Here is a 22,212-nt window from a genome sequence, read left to right as displayed (position 1 = left end):
GAAGGAATATTTCGAGACTTTTGAAATGTGGTGTTGGAGGAAGATGGAGAAGATAAAATGGACAGAGAGAGGGGGGGGGTAACAAACAAAGATATTTTTAAACGGATAGGAGAGAAGAAGACACTTCTAGCCAGCATCATCGTAGGAGGATCAAGTAAATCTTGCGAAGAAATTGTCTTCTTCATACCGCCATAGAACAAAAGATGGGAGGAAAGCGAGGAATAATAATAAGAAGAGCACAACTGTCCGATGATTTGAAAAATAGAAAATATTGGGAGTTAAAAGAGGAAGCTGAAAATTAAGAACTATTGAGAAACATTTCCAAGGACGAGCTGAAAATCAAGGAGAAGAAAAAACCCTCATTAGTCCCAGGACCTGCCGAAAGCCAAATGCTTAATAATAATAATAATAATAGGGCCTAATAATAATAATAATAATAATAATAATAATAATAATAATAATAATAAATAATGCTTTTTCTCTTTCTACTTTGTACCTGCTCTCTTCGTATGTTATTCTCATACATTCATAAGTAATATACGCAGATTAATATTTTCTTAGAAAATTGCATACGAAAATGCCAGAATTGTACTATCAAATCCAAAGTAGTACAAGTCCATTTTTTAACCTTGAATTTGCTATGAGTATTTTTTATTTATTTATTTATTTTTGTAGAAGATTTTCTAATGGCACTAAAAGGATGAAAATATTTCAATCAAGAAATATTGTATTGTTGGTATTGATATTTAGAATATTACTGTCATTGAAAGAATAGTTGTCGTGGAAGTTATGGATACACTTTTATAAACTTCATTGAAATGACGTTTTTGAATCGAACTTTTCTACTAAACCTCCGATGACAACTGACTACTAGAATATTGGATTCCTTCATTCTGCTTTTATGTTGTACCCGCAGTGCAGTAACAGACTCCAAATATGAAACGGCAACATTGAAAATTTATTTATACTTTGACGTAGAATTTACAACAATGGGATCCATTCGCAATACCCAAGACACCCCTTTTGAGAGGCTTGATTATCTTCTACCCTCTCCGAAATGAGCATTAAAGAACAAAATACGAACCGCAAGAGCACAATCTCAACCACCCTGATATATCTCCCCAGGGGCTGCTCTCTCGTACAAATTTCGAAGAAACAGGAAAAGAAAAGGGGAAACAGAGAAATGAGATGGAGACCATGAAAAAGAAGAGGAACGGGAGAAACTGAAGACAAAGAAATAAATATCAGAAATAATACAATATATATACCAATAATTTATTTATTAGGACATTGATGGCATTACCCAATGGAATAAGGATAAAGTGCATGTTGAATCAGATCTTTTCAGTTGACTGGTAATAATGTGCAAGAAGCAAGCCCTAATCTTCATTTCTTAAAATGCTAATTCTGCTAAGAACCTGTATCGTTTGACACTAAACAAATTACATCACATAATAATGTGTTCTCCAAGTAATGCATCACGAAAACGCTGTTATTAAACTTGAACTTTTGCATAAGATCGTCAATGATCAAGTTCTAATGTGTCCTGAATTTCGCATGTTTTCTTGTAATGTACTTAGGCAACAGTGCACTGCGTCACATGGCGGGAAAAGCTCAATCTTAAATCTCAACCAATTAGGAAACCTCATACTAACGATTCAAATGTTCTGTCTACTGCATGGCAAATCTTTTTCTCCAAAAAATTTTTAGAGAAACCCAACAAGAATTTTAGGAATGATCTCCCCAAAAAATGCATCAAAAGATTGCGAAATTTTCCAATAATTAGTTTTCGGTTCAGGGCCTACAAAATTTTTGGACGGCCACTAAATCAATTTTTTTCGATTTTTTTTATTTTTTTATTTATTTATTTTACGAAATAAGCAATATTATACTGAGTTAAGTGATAATTTGTGTTTGGTTACTCTATATATAGTTCTCAGATATATTGTGTACAAGAAAAGTTTTGATTGAAATATATTGGATTTTTGATGCATTTTTGGATTAAGGGTCACAAAATTTTTGAACGGCCCCTAAATCATATTTTCGTATTCTTTACGGAATGACTACATCATACTGAGTAAAGTGATAGTTTGGGTTTGGCTATACTGTGTGCAGTTTATCAGATATAAGGTCTACATTTTTTTTTTTTTTGCCTGAAATATATTGGATCATCTTATCCAAACAAAAAAATCTGTTTTGATACAACCCTATCAAAGCTGAGTAAAAAAAAAAAAAAAAAAAAAAGAATTCGCATTAAAAACGCTAAATATACGAAACTGTTATAATTGTTATTTTATATACTGAAAATTCTATATACGTACAAACATACAAATAAATAAATAAAAAAATAAATAAATACTTATAAAAGTAAAAACAAATAACATATAACTACTACAACAACAAAATAAAAACCACCAACTAGTTTATCATGGTCAATCTTTCTGTGGATTGCTGAGAAACTTAAATCTTCTGGACCATTTTTATATAACTTTGCCTCGAGTCCTTCCTTGCCTGTACAACATCTCCTTCTCCTTTCTCTCTTAGTCCATTCTGACTTTCCTACTTGTACACAAACACACAAATATATAAAACTCACTGGACAAAGTAGCCACGGCTAGAAATCCATTCCCATCCCACCGTTCTGAGAGATAAATTGACTTTCTAGTTAGATAGATGCAAAATATATGTAATCTTCCATATAATCAGTAATCCCTAAACTCGTACCGACATCTTGTTCTCTGACAATTCAATTCAAATTAAGTCTCTTGATTCTTAATTCAAATTGACTCTTTAAGCTTTACGTCCCACGATTATGCCGGCTAGGATAAACGAGATGGTGATTATGAGAAATGAAGGAAATGGCGGAATGAAGAAAGTGTGAGGAAACTGGAGAACTCCGAGGAAACCCACTTAGATGGTGTTTGTCCACCACAAAGTTTACTTGACGCGAGTTGTGATCAAGCCAAGGACCCTATGCATCAAAAGGTAACGCTTTACCACTGAGCCACTACGGTCCCAGAATTAAATTCAATCAGGATTCTAATCTGGATCCTTGAATGAATTGGAGTTTGAATCTTTTTCAGCATCGAGATCATGTGAGATGTGGAGCTACAGCTTAAAGTGGGATCCACACTGCACGAGCTCACAAAAAATCATACTCGGGTATCCCACAAGGGCGCTGATTTCTCTGTATATTAGAGGGGGGCATTGAGATGTGTGTTTGGTTGCAGACAAGGGTCTAAGAAGGCATATATTAGGATTTTAAGACAAATTGAATTCAAATTATACCAAGTATTGTACATTCATAAAAATGCATATAACAATAAACAATACATATTCATAAAAATATATGGGGGTCCACATGAACATTGGGGGGATTAGGCCTCTTGGTTTCTCAGGATCGGCGCCCTTTCTCTCCCGACCGAAGGCAGTCAAGATTTTTAGGCGAAAAGTTTTCAGATAAATACTACCTGCGTCTGCATAATCCGTGACATATTCTGTTGTTGAATCATTTGCATAGAGTCTATATATAACCATGTGTTACGATATAAACTTTCTTAAGTATTTTAAGTGATTTAAAGTTATTTTGGATAAATTGTAATAAATTCAAGTTTATTATTTGAGATAACTTCAATCTAAGAGGTAGTAAGAAACATTTAGTAAATAAACTTGTCTCATAGTATGCGAGGAGTAAGTAGCAGTTGTCTTAATTGAGAGGGGACGACAACGAAAACATGGCTGTTGAGTAGATTGAGTCCAAATGACAATTGGCTAAAATGGATTATGCATGAGAACTTAATAGACCGTAGAATGTTCTCTGGTCTTTCAGCTAAGTTCCCTAAAAAAGCTTCGGCTGAGGTCTGGTAGCTGTACAAGTCTTGTCTCTGTCTGCTGAAGATGGCACAGATATGTTTAATGGTTTCTAGATCGGTACGATCCTCAAAAACATTGGCTACAAGCCAGACCTACAGTTCCTTCTTCACATACAACGATAGCGGGAAAAAAAAAAAGTGTAACTAAGCACATTTTTCCTCCCCCACCAAAAATGTTTCTTTTTCAAAATGGATCTAATCCAAAAGAGGGGGAAAATCATTATTGATCATTCTCAAATTGAATTTTCTTCTCCTTCCTTATCAACACTTTTGTATATACATTAAAAAAAATAAGAGACAGAAAACTTTGAGTGGATATAAATGATTTATGTATTTACAGGTTTATAAATTTGATGTAAACTTTTATTTTTGAAAGTATAGAAACTAAAATGTGTCTGTACATGGATGTTCAAAACTTTACCTTTTAATTCGAAACTCTTTATTTTATTCATGACCATTAAAAAATGAAAAATAAGGCAATAAAACATTTTCTTAAAAAGTATTTATTTCTAATATGCAGTGAAGGATCCAGAATTTTCTGACAGGGGCTGCATAATTTGAATTAGATTTGAATTTTTTAATATGCCTTTAGGTGTGAAAGAATAAATACCTACGAATTTTGCTGTGTCTGGTCTCGGAAATCGAACCCATGACTCGGACTTCAAAGCCAACTTTTTACCAACTGAGCCCCCTCCCACGCTCCACAGCTTTGTCTCGGTATAACTCTCAGTGTATAATTAGCTTGCTGCTTTAGATCAGGAATTTCTTTAATCATGGACACTTGGAATACGGTGGATAGTTATATCGTACAGAATCCTTATGCATATGGTGTTAATTTTAATGCTAGCTTCTCATTTAAGATACAGCGAAGGGGGTGCACGTGCACCGGTGCATCCCTCTAAATCTGGCCCTGCTAATATAATTTTTAAAGTGTTATAGATTGTAACTAATTTTCTTACGCAGCCTTTTTCTTAGATATGAACAAAGAATATCAATTCTTATAAGAAAATCAAGTGCACTGTTTGTAGATATTAACTATTAGTTTACTGACAATCATTCTTTTAATTCATAAGCAAATTCTATATAATATTTGCGGACAAGAAAAAATAGTGTCCAAAACGAGACATATACCAATCGATAAACAGTAATACCTTAAAATCAGAACTTAATCCATTCCAGAATACCGCTTCAATTCCCAAAACAAAATTTTCCTCTTTATATAAATGGACACTGAATAAATTCATTCCGAGTCAAATTTTCCCGAGAGGAAGGTGTCCAGTCGCTCCTAGGCATACAATACATACAATATGAAAGATATTACACAATGAAATTTATAGATTTCCAAGTTTAATTCTCTGAACTTCGCACCTTTTCTGAAAATATTCCCTTAAGAAGTATTGGTTAGTGTGTGTCCGGTACTCAACTATTTTGTACTAAACCTAGCAATTTTTCTAAGTTTCGAGTCCGAAGGGATAGGTTCGAAACAAGAGGAAACTCGTACAACGGCATAAAATATACTAGAAGCAAACAACTTTATTAGTTAAATATAGAACTTATTTCTGAAATAGAAAGAATAAATAAACCAAGAGTACTTACCTATAACGGCTAAGTTTACTTTTGTATTTCGAGTGGGCGACTTTTTAAAATCGACTCGACATCTATAAGCACCACCATCGGATTCTTTTACGCTCTCCACCGTCAGCTTGGCCGGGTCGTCGGACACCCTGAAGTAAGCTCGGCCGCCAAGCGTCTGTTCATCCGACCAATGTTTCGCTTGGTCGAATGCTTTGCCACGAGCATCAAAGCTGAAATTTAACAGAAACAAGATTTAAGTCAAATGTCATACCCAATGAATTTATGTAAAGATAAGAACATTTTAAAAGTACTGACATTGTGATAAATATTATGAAAGGAGGCCGAAACCACGTGTAGAGAAAACTTTACAAGAAAAATGTCAGTGTCGACATAAAACCTAGCATTTCAGAACTTTTTGTGTCAGGTATTTTCTGAGTTTCGGAGGGGAAGAGATAATTTTCTCTTGAAGAAAAAAGTGATTTTACTAGTCATTAGTTAATCTCGTCACTGCAGCAATCATACACTAGAAAGGCAGTACCATATTAACGAAACAGTAAAGGTTTCTGGTTCCTGAAAATGTTCATTTCGAGCCCTAGCTTCTACCTCCCCTTAATAATATTCTCTGAAATCGAATGTCCCGAATTATACTCCTCACCCAAGCTTTTCTATGTCATACGGAGCTTTAGCGTAGACTTCAAGTTTATGTAGTTCAGATATCACGTTAAACTGTAGACTCACATCTCATATAGCCTCGACTCTGAACGATATAACACCTTAATTTTCAGTTTTCTACATACACGTTTAAACCATGAGATAAAGAAACGGGCCTAGTAACTCCTCTCTATTGACCTAATAACTTCATTTAACTATGATAGACAAAAGTGCTAAAAATTGTTTTCGGACAGAGTAGAAGGGCAAGACAAGACCATTGTTTGCTGCACAAAAATGTGATATATCACACACGTAGATGCTTCAAAACTTCATGTGGCCTTTGTTTGTATGACCCGTTGATTTCAATGGGCATTTAAATGCGTATATAATTTGGAAATATGACACTATATAGATCAGCATAGAAGATCTGTAACGGAAATTGGTGGAATTAGTATTCGTGCGAAGGGAAAGGGTAACGGAAGTAATGTTTCGTCTATCTTTTAATTGAATGTCTGTGTTGATGACTCTCCCTTCCCCTCCTCCTCCCTGTTACATACACTCATATACATAGTGAAATACACATACATAGTACTCAGTCTCTCGCATTTCCGATTCGGCAGTCACATATGGTGAAACAGGCCTTTGAGGATCGATTTCTGTGGCGTCATCTTGGTAACTGATGACGTAGGAACCACCATTGGGCTGGACAAAATAACTAATGAAGTTTTGCAGAATGGCTAATACGAGACAACAGAAATAAAAACCTACCAGCAGCCTCAACATGACCATTTCCACCGAGTTTACCAATGAAGCTTGTATCTTGTATCACTTACAGCAAGTCGGTGATTGACTGAGGCCATTTGTGGTTTTAAGTCTGCTTGATAATATAGGGTGACTTGATTCAAAATGTGTAGTAAGCACATTTAGTTCTGCATACGAATAACCTTTCTCATAACATTTCTACTTTCTTTCAAATGAATAACGCTTTACTCAATGGGTTCTTGAAAAATCTCCCACATTGATTTTCTTTCTCACCCCTAAAATTAACTTGTCCTTCGTTGATGCTAGTTAAACTCGATACTAAGGTGGGGTGAATTTAAGTAGACCTCAGAGTACCGCCTCTAGGTTGAACGCCAGGTTTACAACGATGGGTGCTATTAGAATTAAAATAAGATGCTAATCGGTTGTTTATTATTAATTATTGTCTTTTCTTCTGAACTGGATCTGAATCCGAAGTTCTATTGTGACTAATATTGAGATAATTTCAATGTATTCTTGCCTTTGACTAAATAATGGAACCACCTGATAAGCTCATCTGGTTTCTAAGGTTTGATAATATCACAAAATTTAATTTATAAATATATAAAACCATTTCTAGTTGTTATACTTCCATTTTCTTAATAATATGTAGCTACACTGTACAGCTACTTTACACATTTACTTAAGTACAATATATTGTACCCTCGTATAACTGCACAATTTTTCCACATTATTACTCAACTATTTTATTACGATGGTGTATCCTTGCACGACTAATCTTCACATCACACTATCTTATTGTTATATTTTTACTTACACATGTTAGACAATCTCCTACCTAACATCCCCATAATTCTTCTGCTTATGATACATTCCCTAACTTCACCATAGACTAAAAGAGTAATTATGCCATTTATTGTTCTTTATGGTAGTCAGTAGTTGCTACTCTTATAATCCCCTGCTTGTCTTCTCTTGTCCTACCATTTGCTGTTGTTGAACATCATAACTTGTGCTGGAGAAAAGGACTGTTTTTATTTTCTTGTTTCTTTATTACGGTACGAAACATTTCCAATGAATATTTTTTTTTTTTTTTTAAATATATACATCCTATTAACTATATAACATTTTACTGAAGTCCGCATTTCGTCCACATAATATGAGCGTAGTCTCCAAAATTATGTCTCCTATTGTTTAGAAATACAAAGAAACATTTACGCCATTTTAAAACTTGTATATTTTTCTATTTTTTCTACTTAATCACCACTTCGGTTGATGCATTGGTATACCCTTGCCGCACCAGCTCGCCGTAATGTGTTTGAGAAAGCGTTGAAGCCTCAACTTTCAATTCGTTGTCGATTCTGAAGCGCATTCTGGTCAAACGATCTTTCAGCTTAGGAAGCAATTGCTAGTCACTTGTTTGTTCAACCTTCGCGACTGTCTCGTCGGAAGTGGATGGTCTTCTGATTCTTTCTTTGTCGGGAGTTTTAGCTCTCTACATCGCTTGCGGACGTTTTTGAATCCATCCATGACTCGTCATACACTTCTGTCAACTGATGAACTTCAATAGATTTAAAGCTTTTGCTAGTGGCGGATCAAGAAGGTAAAAACTGGGAGGCAGCCAGAACCCAGACTATGATAGCTATATTCTGACATGAGTTTACTATAAACTTTAAAAAATGTATAAATAATAGCTCAAATTATTTTTGTCCCTCAAAAAACTGGGAGGCTACACCCCCCCCCAACCCTGACCTAGATCCGCCACTGCCTTTTGCGTTGAGAAAACTGAATGACTGATTGAACTTCGTGCTTTGCGGCAGCACCAAGCGGGAACTCTGTACAATCTGCTGCCAAGCCAAGACTGAGCGGCCCAAATAAGTACGAGCAGGATTGTTTGGGAGTGGAGAAAAGAACAAGCACAACGGTATTCGCAACAGCCTCATGAACAATTTTACTAGGTTCCCAGCGATTTGGAGACCTTACTTTTGGGGCTCGAGCTTCTCCGGTTTTCTTCCACATTCATTCCACTAATTATTACATAACCGTTCATTTCCATGAATTATTCGTCTTCTGTAGGCTAAATGACGTAATTGTGAGACGATAAATTATTGATTTCGTTTATTTTTCAATGTTTGTATGATTTAAGAATTTATTTTAAGTAGAAGAAAGATGCCATGCATTCATACAACTATAAGTTATATCAATATATGTATGGTTGTATGACTGTTCAATTTACATAGTTTTCTTTCTTTTTTTCGTTTAAAAGTTCTTATGGCGTTCCAGTGTTTTAAATTGATGACAAATGTACGCAAACTGATAATTGCAAAATAAAAATTGGTCTTGAATTGGTTTCTGTAGCAATCACCAAATGGTAAATAAGTTATTGAATGAATGCTTTCTCAGTGGGCTGTAAGGTACAGCACCAGGCACTTGAGGAAATCAATTAACTGTTCATGTTACAGATACAAATTTCAAATGTTTACTTATACTATTGTATGCTCGATTGTTATTCCCTAGAGCAAATGGCTATTCCGTGTCTGCAAACATTCTCTTGTTAATTGTCTGCTAGAATACAACTATTGTCTATGATTCTCAAGCCTAGAACGCGTAGGATATGTATGTTCCTGAAATATTTTGTTCAATTTCGACATGCTATGCTTTGGAATATTGCTTAAGATATGTTGACAAGTAGTAGTAGTAGTAGTAAATAGATCTATGTTACTAAGTATATTACTATTAGTATATTTACTCTAAAAAGTGTTGTATTTTCAAAATTATAGGAGTCCGAGGGATGTTTTTCTCAATTAGTGCAGTTATCACTTTAATTGGCAATAGTCTGTATGGATTCTCCATGTTGGTTATTAAAAGTATGTGAGAAGTTGAAATGCAACTAACTTCTTGATTGGAAGAGTTCTTCTTTCTTATAAAGTAAGATAAGTCAAAGAGACACCTTTTTTTGGGGGGGGGGAGTTTGTTCTACTCCCAAACATGAGAGTTACACGAATTATTAGATTTGGTAGTAGTGATGGTACCTCAGCCATAATCTGAGGAAGGCAGAATTGTAGCTTATATCTGGCTTTTAGGTTGTTTCTAGATAATAGGTTATTGTCTGGAATGTACTAAACAATTTAGTAAACAAAACGAAAAATATTTTGGTACGAGACCAGAAAACTTCTAAAAAATCTAGATGATATGAGATAACTTCATTTTTCGTCTCATACCCAACGCTAGGAAGAAGTAAAGGAGACTCGAAGAAGGACTCGGTTAGTTAGTCAATCTCAGTCATTCTTGGTCAGCTTCAGACAAAAGATTCTGATGAATTAAAGACAGTTACGAAGGTTAATGACGCTGTTGTAAGATGAGGGCCCCAATCTGGGTAATTATAGGTTCTCAAAATCATCTTTCTTTTAATTCTTAAAATTATTCATAATTATCTCCAGATATCAGGCTAAAACAAATAAATTTATTTTAGACTTTCAGATTTGATTATGCATAAATGTGGAACATTTTATATTAAATAAAATTTCTAGTTTTGTTTTGTTGTATTATGGCTCTTAGACCGAAAAAAGTATTTGATTAGCGGAAATCAATTATTACGGTGAATACACTTTGTGCAGTGAGAATTAGGAGAAACTAGAGGAGGACCTGAAGTAGTAAGACTCACGAAAACAATGTTATTCATCACAAACTTGCGTGATCTCGAATCGAACCAGGACCTTTTTTGCAACTGAAGTGAGTACCCTACCACTAAGTCAGTCAATTACAATATATACACACTGATAAGGTGCTTTTTGTTAAATGATAAATCAAAATTTCCAATTCATTGCGCTGTTCGAACCGAACGTCAGGAGATGAAAAATTGACATGGGAAAATCTAGAATCCCTTGAATTTGTCATCCAACAATGTTGTATTGTTGGTATGGTAAGGGCCTAAGGGAACAGCATGCTGAATGGCAACCTTGCTTTCTTGCTCTCTAAAACATAGAGCGCCTTATCACTGTGAAGCTCAAACAGTTGATGCGATTCGAAAAGATTCCACCATATTAGATTTAAAACCTCCTAATTCCAATTACTTTCCTGTTTTTCTATATGTTCCTATCTTTATTCATAACTATGTATGCCTATAACTCCACATTTTTAATACACCGTAGAAAGATAGATATAATAATAGAGATACAATCTTCATAGTGCATCAATCACATGTCCATTTGGTGTTTATTGATACAATAAAGTGACGTGGTGAAAATATAATCCCAGTGTACAACGCATGATCAATGCTTATAATGAAATAAATGTCAGATCAGTTGGCTGCCATGTCAAATGGCCTAAGATATGTTTGTTACAGGTACGAATTCCCTTCAGTGCGAAGGTGTTACGAGTTTTCCTTCTTACCATTCATTGAATTGTCAACATACACTTATAATCGTTTCATTTCATTTAGTCTAAAGGAAAAATCAGTGCAAAGTGTAATAAATAGATAAAGATCTGCAGAATGTTAGGGTAACCTGGTGTTCCCGGTCCCATCTTGATCTCAGAAGTTCACAAACATTAGCCCAAACCAATCTCAAACGGTAAAAGCATAGAGTATTTTAGGTTTGTTAGTTCTCAGAATGTCTAAGAAGCTCATTTTTAAAGCCCCTTGGCCATGATCTGTGCCCGTTGCAACACCATACTGGCAACACTGTATCATAAAAATTTAGACTAGATTACCCCTTTTTACACTATATAACAGTATTCAACTTAGAAAGGATCTCAGAAACAAATCCCAATGTAAGCTTCAATCAAAGAATTAATACGGCATCATCGATTTAACTGTACCGAACAAGGTAACCAGGTAGATTCGTTCCATTGTAATGAAGACTTCAAGAACAAAAAGTGGATCAAAACAACTGAATAATGTAACTCCGTTTGAGTAAGTGGTAAATAGAAATCTTTTTAACAGTTAACTGAGAATTCTAAATGTTGTGTGACTGTGTGGTTAAATATCTGCGTCATTAAAGAGGAAAATAAAACTCAACACTACATACTAACAAGCAAAGCATTAGTAGGAAATAAGTACAGAAACAATTTTTTTTCTAAACAATGGAATCTACACCTAAGCTTTCAGGCTAAACGCAAGTAATTAAATTTCTTTGAACTCGGCAGAAAGCTTTCAGTGAACAGGTACAATTTTCAACGATGCAACTTTTCTGTTACGGGGATTTTTTAAGTATACATATATATATATATGTGTGTGTGTGTGTCTGTTTGTGTGTTAAAATAAAACTGTTGGACTTCCCAGAGCGATGTCAGAGACGAAAAAGAGGCTCCAACCAAAAGAGAGAAAAAAACAGAAACTACAAAATCCTCCAACTGTTGCTGTAGTTAACTTTTCTATCCTGCTAAAAAAAAGTTTCGATTTAGAGAAATTGTAAAAGACACGAATATGGATAGTAGTCTACTAAATTAATCAAATGACGTGTACTAACACATTTATAAAAGACAAACATATCAGTGTGTTATGTTAATTTGTAATAGTAAACAGTCGCACTAGGTGATGTATCTACCTGTGTGTCTGTCGCTAATAAATGTCGTTAGCATGCAGGCAATTTGTAGGTTTTGATGTCTCTTACATGAGCTACTTGTCTGTATCATGCTGATAGATCTCGGTAGCATGCAGGCAATTTGTAGATTCTCATGTATATTACATGTGCTACTTGTCTGTCTGATGCTATTAGATGTGGCTAGCATGCTAGTAATATGTGGATTTTTATGTCTCTTACATGCGCTACTTGTCTGTCTAATGCTAATAGAAGTAACTTGCATGCAGGTAATTTGTAGATTTTGATAGTTAATATTTGATGTTCAAAATTTCTCTTGACTTTATAGCTACAGTGTTTCTATAATTTCTTAACAAATAATTAAATAATTGTATCGTTGTTTATGTTATTTTCATTCAATAAAGTCTATTTCTTTATCCCTATTATTAAAACTCAGTCCTACCAGGCAAATGCCGGGATGGTACCTACTAAACAGGCCCTGGCCGATACCTTCCCAATTCCTTTCCATTGTTTTTGTTGTTGTAGATATCCAGTGTAAAATGGCCTCTGAGCTGTATCTGGTGATTGTTAAATAAGTAAGTAAAAAACTAAATAAACTAAACTTCTTGACTCTAAACTCACAAAAAGCTACAGAATTCTAAGACTATAAGATACATCCTCTTAATGTTTTAAGGGGAATGCCACCAAGTGAAAGAATGAACAAGGTAAAGGTATGTATGTCTAGATCAGGTTTCTCAACCTGGGAGTCCCAAAGATAAGTGGAAGAATTATTATAATGTAACACAGGAAAAATATTTTTAAATATTCGTTTGAATTTGTTCTGATAGGTATAGGCCCTATTTTTGTTTTTATACATACTGTTAAGAACAACAAAAGTAAGTCCACTAAATATTTTCAATATGTGCAGAATCGTTTAAAAATCAATTTAATGAAAGAGGTACGATATGAAATTAATGAGAACTGACCGATACTAAAATACCAGAAAAATACAAATGCAACAAAACCTGCATATTGAAATACGATTACAATTGAAAACAAATGAGATACCTGAGTTGGTGTAATTTCACTAGTGCGGCAATGTCCGATTCCATCTTCGTGACGTACATTATCAAGTCATTTAAAATACTCAATATTTTTTAAAACAACTATCCAAGTTTTTTTTTTCAAAACCAAAATTAGAAATCATATTATTCCTTATCATTTGACCCAAAATTAAGTGTGTTACAAAGTTTTAAAATTTTCAAATGGCCTACATTTTGAAATAGTATGATGGATATTTGTAATATGAATGAACAAAATTTATTCATTCATTCATTCAAGAGATTTCTGTATCTTGACACAAGGTTAAGAAAGCAGAAAAGTTGATTAAGAAAGCAGAAAAGCAGCTCATGTGGAACACCATAAGAAGGAGAAGTAAAGAACTGGAAGACAGTGAGAAAGGGACTGGAGAAGAGAGAGGAAGAATTGAAGACAAGTTATCGACATTTGTGAGAGAAGAAGTAATGAGAGATTTGAACAAGTGGGAAAAGAAATTTGAAGAGAAAGAGAGAGAAAGATTGAAAGAGAAAGGAAAGAAGCTTGGATGGACTGAGCAAGAAAAAGTAAGTGCAAATAGGGTAGTAGTAATAGGAAACGTAGAATTACCAGACCAAGAAAAGAAATGTTTGGAATTAGGCTACAAGTTTAAAGTGAAAGAAGAGAGGGAAGAAGTAAAAGAGGTAGTATACACAGTAGAACAGGCAATTATGGAAATAAAACAACCAGAGCAGAGAGAAAGAATTAGGAGGAAAGCAGTATCCATAGTAAAACAAAACATAAATAGAAAAGCCGGAAACCTTAAGAAAGAAGGATTAAGAAAGTTAAAGACGAGAAAGGATATCATGGTAGAACAGGCAAATAAAGGAGGAGCGACAGTGGTAATGGAGAAGGAATGGTACCGAAAGAAACTCGAACAACTATGCGATGACAAGTATGAAGTAGTGGGAGATAAAAATGTGAAAGATGATATAAAAATCAAGATAATTGAGGAGGGAGAAAAACAAGGTTTCAAGAAATTAATAATAAAACAGGAAGAATACCGAATATGAAAGGTTTCCCAAAAATGCACAAAAAAGAAACATTTTCGAACCATTAGAAGAAATAAAAAAGATTGCAGAAGAGATAAGAGAAGGACGGGAGAGTAGCAGAGTGAAAAACACAGAGGAGGTAAAACGTGCTCTAGAACGAGTGGGAGACAGAAGAGAGAGAACCATATTATTCAGCGTTGATGTAAAGGCAATGTTTCCGAGCATCAAGAGGGAGTACGTGTTAAAAACAATAGAAGAAGAAATGGAAAATAATATTATAAGAAAATGAAAAAAGGAGAAGGTGCTGAAGGCCCTAAAGCTGATATGGGAGAATAGTGTATGCATGATTGGTGAAAAATTAGTGAGAATAAAAGAGGGGCTAAGCATAGGTTTGAGACTGAGTCTGGTACCAGCAGAGATTGTAATGAACAGGTGAGAACAAAAAGTAAAAGAAAAAAGGAGGACAAAATCTTATAATGTTTTGTAGATATGTAAATGATTGCCTTGAAATATGAAAAGGAACTAAGAGATTGTTGAAGAAATTTGTTTAAATAATTGAGGACGAAGAAAAAGGGATTAGGCTAGAAATGGAGATAGAAGTAGAGAGGAAAAGCAACTTCATGGACATGACAAAAGAGAAAATAGGAGGAAAATTCGAAACGAGATTGTACAGGAAAGAATACGATGCCGGGATATACTGCCCCAAGAGGAGCGACTTAGACAGGGGAACTAAGAAGAATTTTATACAGAACATGTAACAGAGAATAGAAACGATAGACAGCAACTAAGAAAGAATTAAAGAAGACATAGAAATATTGTACCAGTTATTAAAGAGAAACGGATACAGAAGAGAAGATTTAGAAGAAAGAAAAAGATTAAGAAAACAGGAAGAAGCAGAGAAAGAAAGAAAAGGATGGTTTGGTATTGAAAGTTTAGGAGAGAAAACGGAGATCATGAAGAACCTGTTAAGAAAGGAAGGGGTTAAAACTTACAGGAAAGGAGGAAAGAGTTTAATAGACTTAGTGAGAGAAAAGAAAGGAGAAAGAAAAGGAGATAAGATCAGGAGAGGAAGGAGTAGTGTACCAGGTTAATTGTAAAGAGTGCGATATGAAGTACATAGGGGAAATAGGAAAGGGATTAGAACAAAGGATAAAACAACATAAGGAGGATGCCAGACTAAAAAGAGAGAACAACGCAATATATAAACACATTAAAGAAACGGGACATGACATAGATTGGGAAGGAATAAAAGGATTGGAAAGGGAGAAAAAGAGTGTGATTAGAAAGTGGAAAGAAGCCTAGTAGATTAGGAAATATGGGAAGGAGAAGTTGATGAATTTGTCGAGTGCACTTGTAATACATGAATTATGGGAAAACATGATAGACAAAATAGAAAGAAAGAATTAAAAGGATCAACACAAGCTGTTGAAGCAGGTATAACATGGAGAACAGCAGATGGGCATAGCGAATAGAAAGTGTAAGTGACAAACACCTACTTAAAAGTTTAATAATAGGTGTGCAAAAAGAGAAAGTGACTACACTAACTAAAAATTTACTTTTTAGACCCAATTAAAAATTTACGTTTTGTAAAGAGAAAGTGGGCGTGCGTGCCTTGCATTTAGATTGTATATAAGGTGTCAAAATTGAATATTTCTCTCATAATGTATCTGAGGAAGGCTATGTTACATAGCCGAAACTGTAACACAAATATATAATCTTAAAATATATACACTGCTTTGGTCAGTTGGAGTTCTATTGGCAATCTGGAATTTTCCAAAGCTCCAATGAATTATATTTATATATATATAACTGATCCTTCTACCTCTTACCGCTGAATATTGAAATAATTCTGAAAGCTCCTAACATTCAAAACATCCACCCTTGCATTGAGTCATGCAATATATATCGGAAGAAGGGGATAGAAGGATAGCCATATAAGGAACTAAACATGTAGTTCTTTTATTTTCTATTCAATATTGTATCAAAGAGATTTCTTGCTACGACAAAGAATACTAAAACACCGAGAAAAAATATAAAACAAAAAAGTTACACAACGTACGTGTTCAATTCTCTTTTAGTAGTAGATGCACGTTAGATAAATAATGTCAGGTGGTTAGGTTCATTCAGCTTTATATGTACATACATACTACTATAGTAAGAGTGCATGTATGTTTAAATATACGTAGCTATTTGAGTGCATTTTGTGGTGTTCTTTAGTCCTACAAAGGAACGAACAAAAAGAATATCTTTTTTTATTTTAAAAAAGTATAAATATTGAGGACATTGTAGAATCTTGAATTTCCTTCCTTTTTGCATGTCTCTTGTTCACTTTTAGGGAATAGGATGGGATTTGGTTACAACACATATCCACTCATCCTATATACATATATGTATAGTGAACCTCAAAGGATAGAAAAATGGGAAAAACGAAGGTTAGAAATACTGACTGTGTTATATAATGCAACTCATCTTCTGTACATTCCTATTTGTTCCCATATATATATATATATATATATATATATATATATATAAATCCCTGTTCTCAATTACCAGCTAGAGGCAGCATGTACTGTACTGGTACCAGTGTGTGCAAGACGAATACGACGACTTTCCTTTTTCAAACCTAATGAAGAGGAAATGGTAAGAAGGAACTTTCAGAAAAATCAGAGCAAAAGAGGAGGAAAAGAATGAAAAATGGAAAGGAACTACAGATAGCGACTCTTTTTTCCCTTTCCTTATTTCTGTGCTTGAGTTATTCTTAAGTTGGCTGGAAAGGAACACGTGCAAAAAGAGTAGCAAGAAACTTACCTTTATGAGTGAAATTTTTTAAAGAGGAAATACAGAAAGGAAGAAAGAAAGACGATAACAGAATCTATGTCGAGAGAAAATTTTTACTCATCCCTGAAATTTGAATCCAAGCAGCACATAACATACAAATAGGAAAAAGAAAAGAAGACAAGGAAGAAATAATAGCATTGCAGCAAACGTAAGCCTAATATTGCATTTTTCTTCTTTAAAACCCAGAAATATAAAGGAAAAAATGAACAAAATTATATACCTCTTGATGCTGCAAAAAGAGATCATATTTCCTATGAACCTATCTATCTATACTACTATAGATAACGAAACGATTATTTTGGACTAACAGAATAATCACTATAAATTCGGGAACCTTTTGGATTATCGAGATGAAATTTAATGATTGAATTGAAGTTTAGCATTTCTTTCAGGACCAAAGCAATTTGAGTCATATATCTACAGGATGTGATCCAAAGTGCATGAAATCCCATCTAGAATCGAACTCGAGTCTGACACACCAAAGGCGCGTGAGATGTAATGAGTCTGAATTGTTATCCTTAACTAGTACTTCTAGATTATTATACTAAAAAAACTAAGACACTGTATGACATATTCATAGGAAAACCTTCCAGCGGTAGCTCTCCACCTTTTTAAAGCTGTCATTGCAACAAGTGTGGGGTAAGCAACTCAGTTCTTCTAAGAAATGGTCTAGCACAACAACATAGCAATCAACCGTTACACTGAATTTACAATCTAAATCGAAAACTTGACAAAAACGGCATGACCAGGTACTACTGACGGTTTGTGCAAACTGATGTTTGTTTAAAGGCAAGCGTTCTACTATACATCATATGTCTAATATCTATAATAAAAGAGTGCCTGAGGCATTTCAGCGAAGTCCTCAGAAGACAGTAAGTCAACAGCCAGAACAACCAAAGAAAATTACACGAAACGAAGCAAACGATTTCTTTCTTTGGAGGTTCAACTAAAAACAGGGTTTATCTGCCATTATTGCACACGTTCATCCAGGAACTTTGTGAATGTAAGTGGATAATACATTTGCTACAGACCGTTCAATCGGATATACTACACCAAGTCCGGGATGAATTCGATTATAGTGTGGAAAGGTGTGTGATTTAGGGTACACATATTGAAGAACTGTGATTAACGAATGAGAAATCTGAATGATTGGCTGACATTGCTGATGATATACTATGTTGTGCTCTGTATAGTGAGAAATATATTTTTAATTAACTTATGAAATTGCATCATTCTTTAAGCACGGGGCAATACGAGCAAATCAAATAATTTTGTGTACAATTACACAACTTGTCTTATCAAAATGATGTTGTGAAACAAAACTGTTTATAATTTTTCTCCAATTGAATCAATTTTATAGCTTTGAATACATTACAGGTGACTTTCAAATCAGAATTTAAATTCACACTATCCTTACACGTATATTTACAATTGCTTTACGCTTAACGTTATTCTTATTTCCTCTATACTGAGTTCTTTTTTCTTTAAATCGCATCGTAATCTTACAAGCATCATATTGCATCAAAGAAACCTTACCTGTATATTGGAGACCCCGCTCCATCTTTGTACCAAATAACAAGATGCACCTTATCACCCTGAACTGGAGGCGTCAAATCACATGGTAGTTTGGCTACACCGCCAGTCACAGCCTGAGTGTCTTCTACAGTAACTGAAAAGTAAAGAAGTCTTCAGTTAGAAATGTATTGACAAATATCTACTGTACAATTATTAAATTCATACTACTATTGTAGATAAAGAGTATATATCTAATTGTTGCTTGATTTCTTTTCCAATCAGATTCCAATCTAACTGCTCCTCTGTCATTGGATACATTGGAATCAGTGGTCAGTATTTATGTGTAGATAAACAACGTATCGTTGTAAGAATTTATTACAAATACGGATTGGTTAATTGAAGTTCGTTTAAGTTCAGCATCGAGGTTATATTAGAGAGAACTTACAATTTTTATTCTGGGAACTCAATCACTTCCAGGGTTTGTTGAGCAACGTATGCTGTCACAAGGGACGAAACCCGGAACCATACTTGGGGAAAGTATGCACTTTTGCCACAAGAAATACGATTACAAATATGTAGCTATATTTGTGCAAGGAGATTCTAAATTTCATGGGACCAGATCTGGTCTTGTGCAATGTGACAAAGCATATCATTTTTTGAGATTTTTGAAGTTTCTTTTCTGCACCAACAAATTCTAGTAGTAATTTCTTAGCTGAAAAGCAGATTCAAAGTGAACCCGCACAACGTACTCGCTAACACCGTCGCTTTTGGTGCAAACTGTCCTGGGCCCCGGGGGCGCGGTGGCTCAGTGGTAGAGCGTTCACCTCTGGTGCTTGGGGTCCCGGGTTCGATCCCAGCCCCCGTCAAGTGAACTTTGTGGTGGACAAACACCGTGTTCGTGGGTTTTCTCGGGGTTCTCCCGTTTCCTCCCACTTTCTTCATTCCACCGTTTCACTCATCTCTCACCATCACCGTCTCCTTTAGCCTAACCGGCATAACCGTGGGACGTAAAACTTAAAGATTTCATTTCATTGTCCTGGGCCCGATTTCCAGTGGACGCGTTCGATCGGAAAGGTGGAAAGACTTTTCAGGTTACCTACCCTGAGCGAAGTTTTCCCTGGGTTTTCCCCATTCACACCAGGCAAATGTCGGGATTGTACCTAACATGAAGGTCCAGGTTGTTTCCTTCGTTCCTTTTTTCCCTAGGTAATGTGATCGCCGAGGGAAATAATCCCTTATACGTGATGACCTAAAATGGCCATAGATACAGAAAGCCCAGAAAGATGTAATTCCTAAGATATTCGAAATGTCATTGCGGGAATTGAGCAACAATTATGAATGAATATAATCGCAATTTTGTCAAAAGAGCATAATAGTTTATCAGTTGAAGAAGAAGATTCGAAACGCCACTGTGGGAATTGAGCATCAGATATGAGTGAACGTAATCGAAATTATGGCAAAAGAGAAAACAATTTTCCGCTTGAAGAAAGAGATTCGAACCGTCATTTGCAGGAACTTGAGCAGCAATTATGAACGAATGTAGTCGAAATTACGTCAGAAGAGCAAACCATTTCTGAGTTCAAGAAGGAGATAGAAATCGTAATTGAGGTAACTAAGCAACAGTTATGAATGAAAGTAACTGAGATTGCGACAGATGAGGAAATAGTTTCTCAGTTGAAGAAGTATATTAGAAACATCACTGTGGGAATTTAGCAGCAGTTGTGAGTGAAAATAATCCAAATAGTGTCAAAAGAGCCAACAGCTCCTAAGTTTAATAAGGAGATTCCAAAGGTTAAACTACAATTGCTTAATCAAAACTTGTCATGCTCTCTAATGTGGTCAGGGACGAAGGTCGGGTGTGAGTCCTGAGAATCCGTTCCCCCCCCCCTCGAAATTTCTACTTTTGTGTAAATTTTGCCTAATTTTAGGGGCAATTTTAGGAATGTTAATATAAAATACCCTCATATTGAGTTTGGACCCCTCTCGAAATAAATTCCTGCGTACGCTACTGACTGTGGTCTTCATACTTAAGACAAAAGAGTAGTTTTAATCATTTACAATGTCTATATCTACGGTATGATGCAAGGATGTTATAAATAGAGGATCTGCCCATATGTATCTTCATCCTATTAAATCGATGAAGCCAAAAAGCAACCGAGCATCGGCACGTCATCGTCTGACTGGCTACTTTCGTTTCCGCCATGATTGTTGGCTCATAACATTGCGATCCTATTGGGCGGAGTGGGCGGAGTGGGCAGAGTAGGGGTGGCGAAACTGTGACGTATGGCTTCAAGATTTTGTTCTAAGGGCAGATCCTCTATTTTATAAGATCCTTGGTATAATGACAGAATTCGTAACAAGGAAACTGTTTACTCCTTCAATATGCTTACTTTGTTTAATATTTTTTCTTCTTCTTCTGATATTATTATTTTAATCCCATTGGTGTAGTACTAGTTGACTACTAGTTGAATTATTGTCAGTTAATAAGTCTTAATAAGTCCAGTATCCATATAAACTTAACTACCATGAAATTCCACGTGGAACATCCTTAATTAATAAAATTCTGAATTAGTTGTACACTGTCAAGTAATTAAATGATCATTCACCAAATAAATTTACAAATACTGCTTCTTTCCCTCAGCCTTCAACAAAGAGAGAAGCAAGCTTCAAATAATTAACTAGCTAACACGTGAAGTTTGGTTTTCTACGCTATTACATCTCTCAATACAATACGTTTAATCTGTCCGTTGTTTCCATTAATAAGCATTTCGTATCCAGGTACTTGTCAGCTCCGATTTCTCAAGGAAACGAAAAACAAAAGAAAGGACAGCAAGTTAATTGAGACTATATAATGCTTTTCTGCTTAATTAGGCATTGTTTCTGTTACATAGGACGAACAATACCCGTCTGCCTCCATGTTCCATCCATACTTATCCATTTCTATCAGTTTTAAACCCACAAAAAAAGACTTACGTATGTTGTACGTGCAAGGAAAGTTCTGACTTGGAAAATCCCAGTGTAGTGGGACAATGATGCTTTCCAGAGAGACGTGATTGAGAATTAAGAGGATAAACCCGTTTCCTGTTCGGCTGTTCGGTGTTTAATTTACCTACCGATCTAATTCTGCATCATCCCTTCTCCTGTGCTTCCCATACCCACCAACAGATAGCGTTGGAGTGTCTCTCTCTCCCCAAGCACATCAGATCTAATTCCAATCTTCCCTTCCATCCATACGTACAACTACAAATACATACCAGACCACCGCCACCTAAAGAGAGAGCAGGATAATCGTTTCCCCGGTACCCAAAATGTATTTCAGTTGTTTGTAATTGGGAAAAGGAACATCAATTCTCGGAAAACAAAATGAGCATTTAGTGAAATTGTCGTTTAGACACGCTT

General features: G+C 35.1%; 1 protein-coding gene across 2 annotated transcripts in view; it reads right to left on the bottom strand.

The window, feature by feature from the left end:
* The window catches only part of LOC145664069 (nephrin-like), a 727,167-nt gene that overhangs the window by 676,507 nt on the left and 28,448 nt on the right, over positions 1–22,212 (bottom strand). For both annotated transcript variants that reach the window (XM_081730409.1, XM_081730410.1), the window contains exons 2-3: positions 18,835–18,967; positions 5,469–5,677 (exon numbers count right to left, since the gene is read on the bottom strand). In XM_081730409.1, the coding sequence (XP_081586535.1) occupies positions 5,469–5,677; positions 18,835–18,967 (342 nt within the window). The remainder of the gene's footprint in view (positions 1–5,468; positions 5,678–18,834; positions 18,968–22,212) is intronic.

Source organism: Thermobia domestica, chromosome 11 (assembly GCF_964235325.1).
Source record: "Thermobia domestica chromosome 11, izTheDome1.hap1.1, whole genome shotgun sequence".
Classification (NCBI taxonomy): domain Eukaryota; kingdom Metazoa; phylum Arthropoda; class Insecta; order Zygentoma; family Lepismatidae; genus Thermobia; species Thermobia domestica.
Note: the sequence above shows the minus strand (reverse complement) of the source record. Positions and strands in the feature narration are given on the sequence as shown.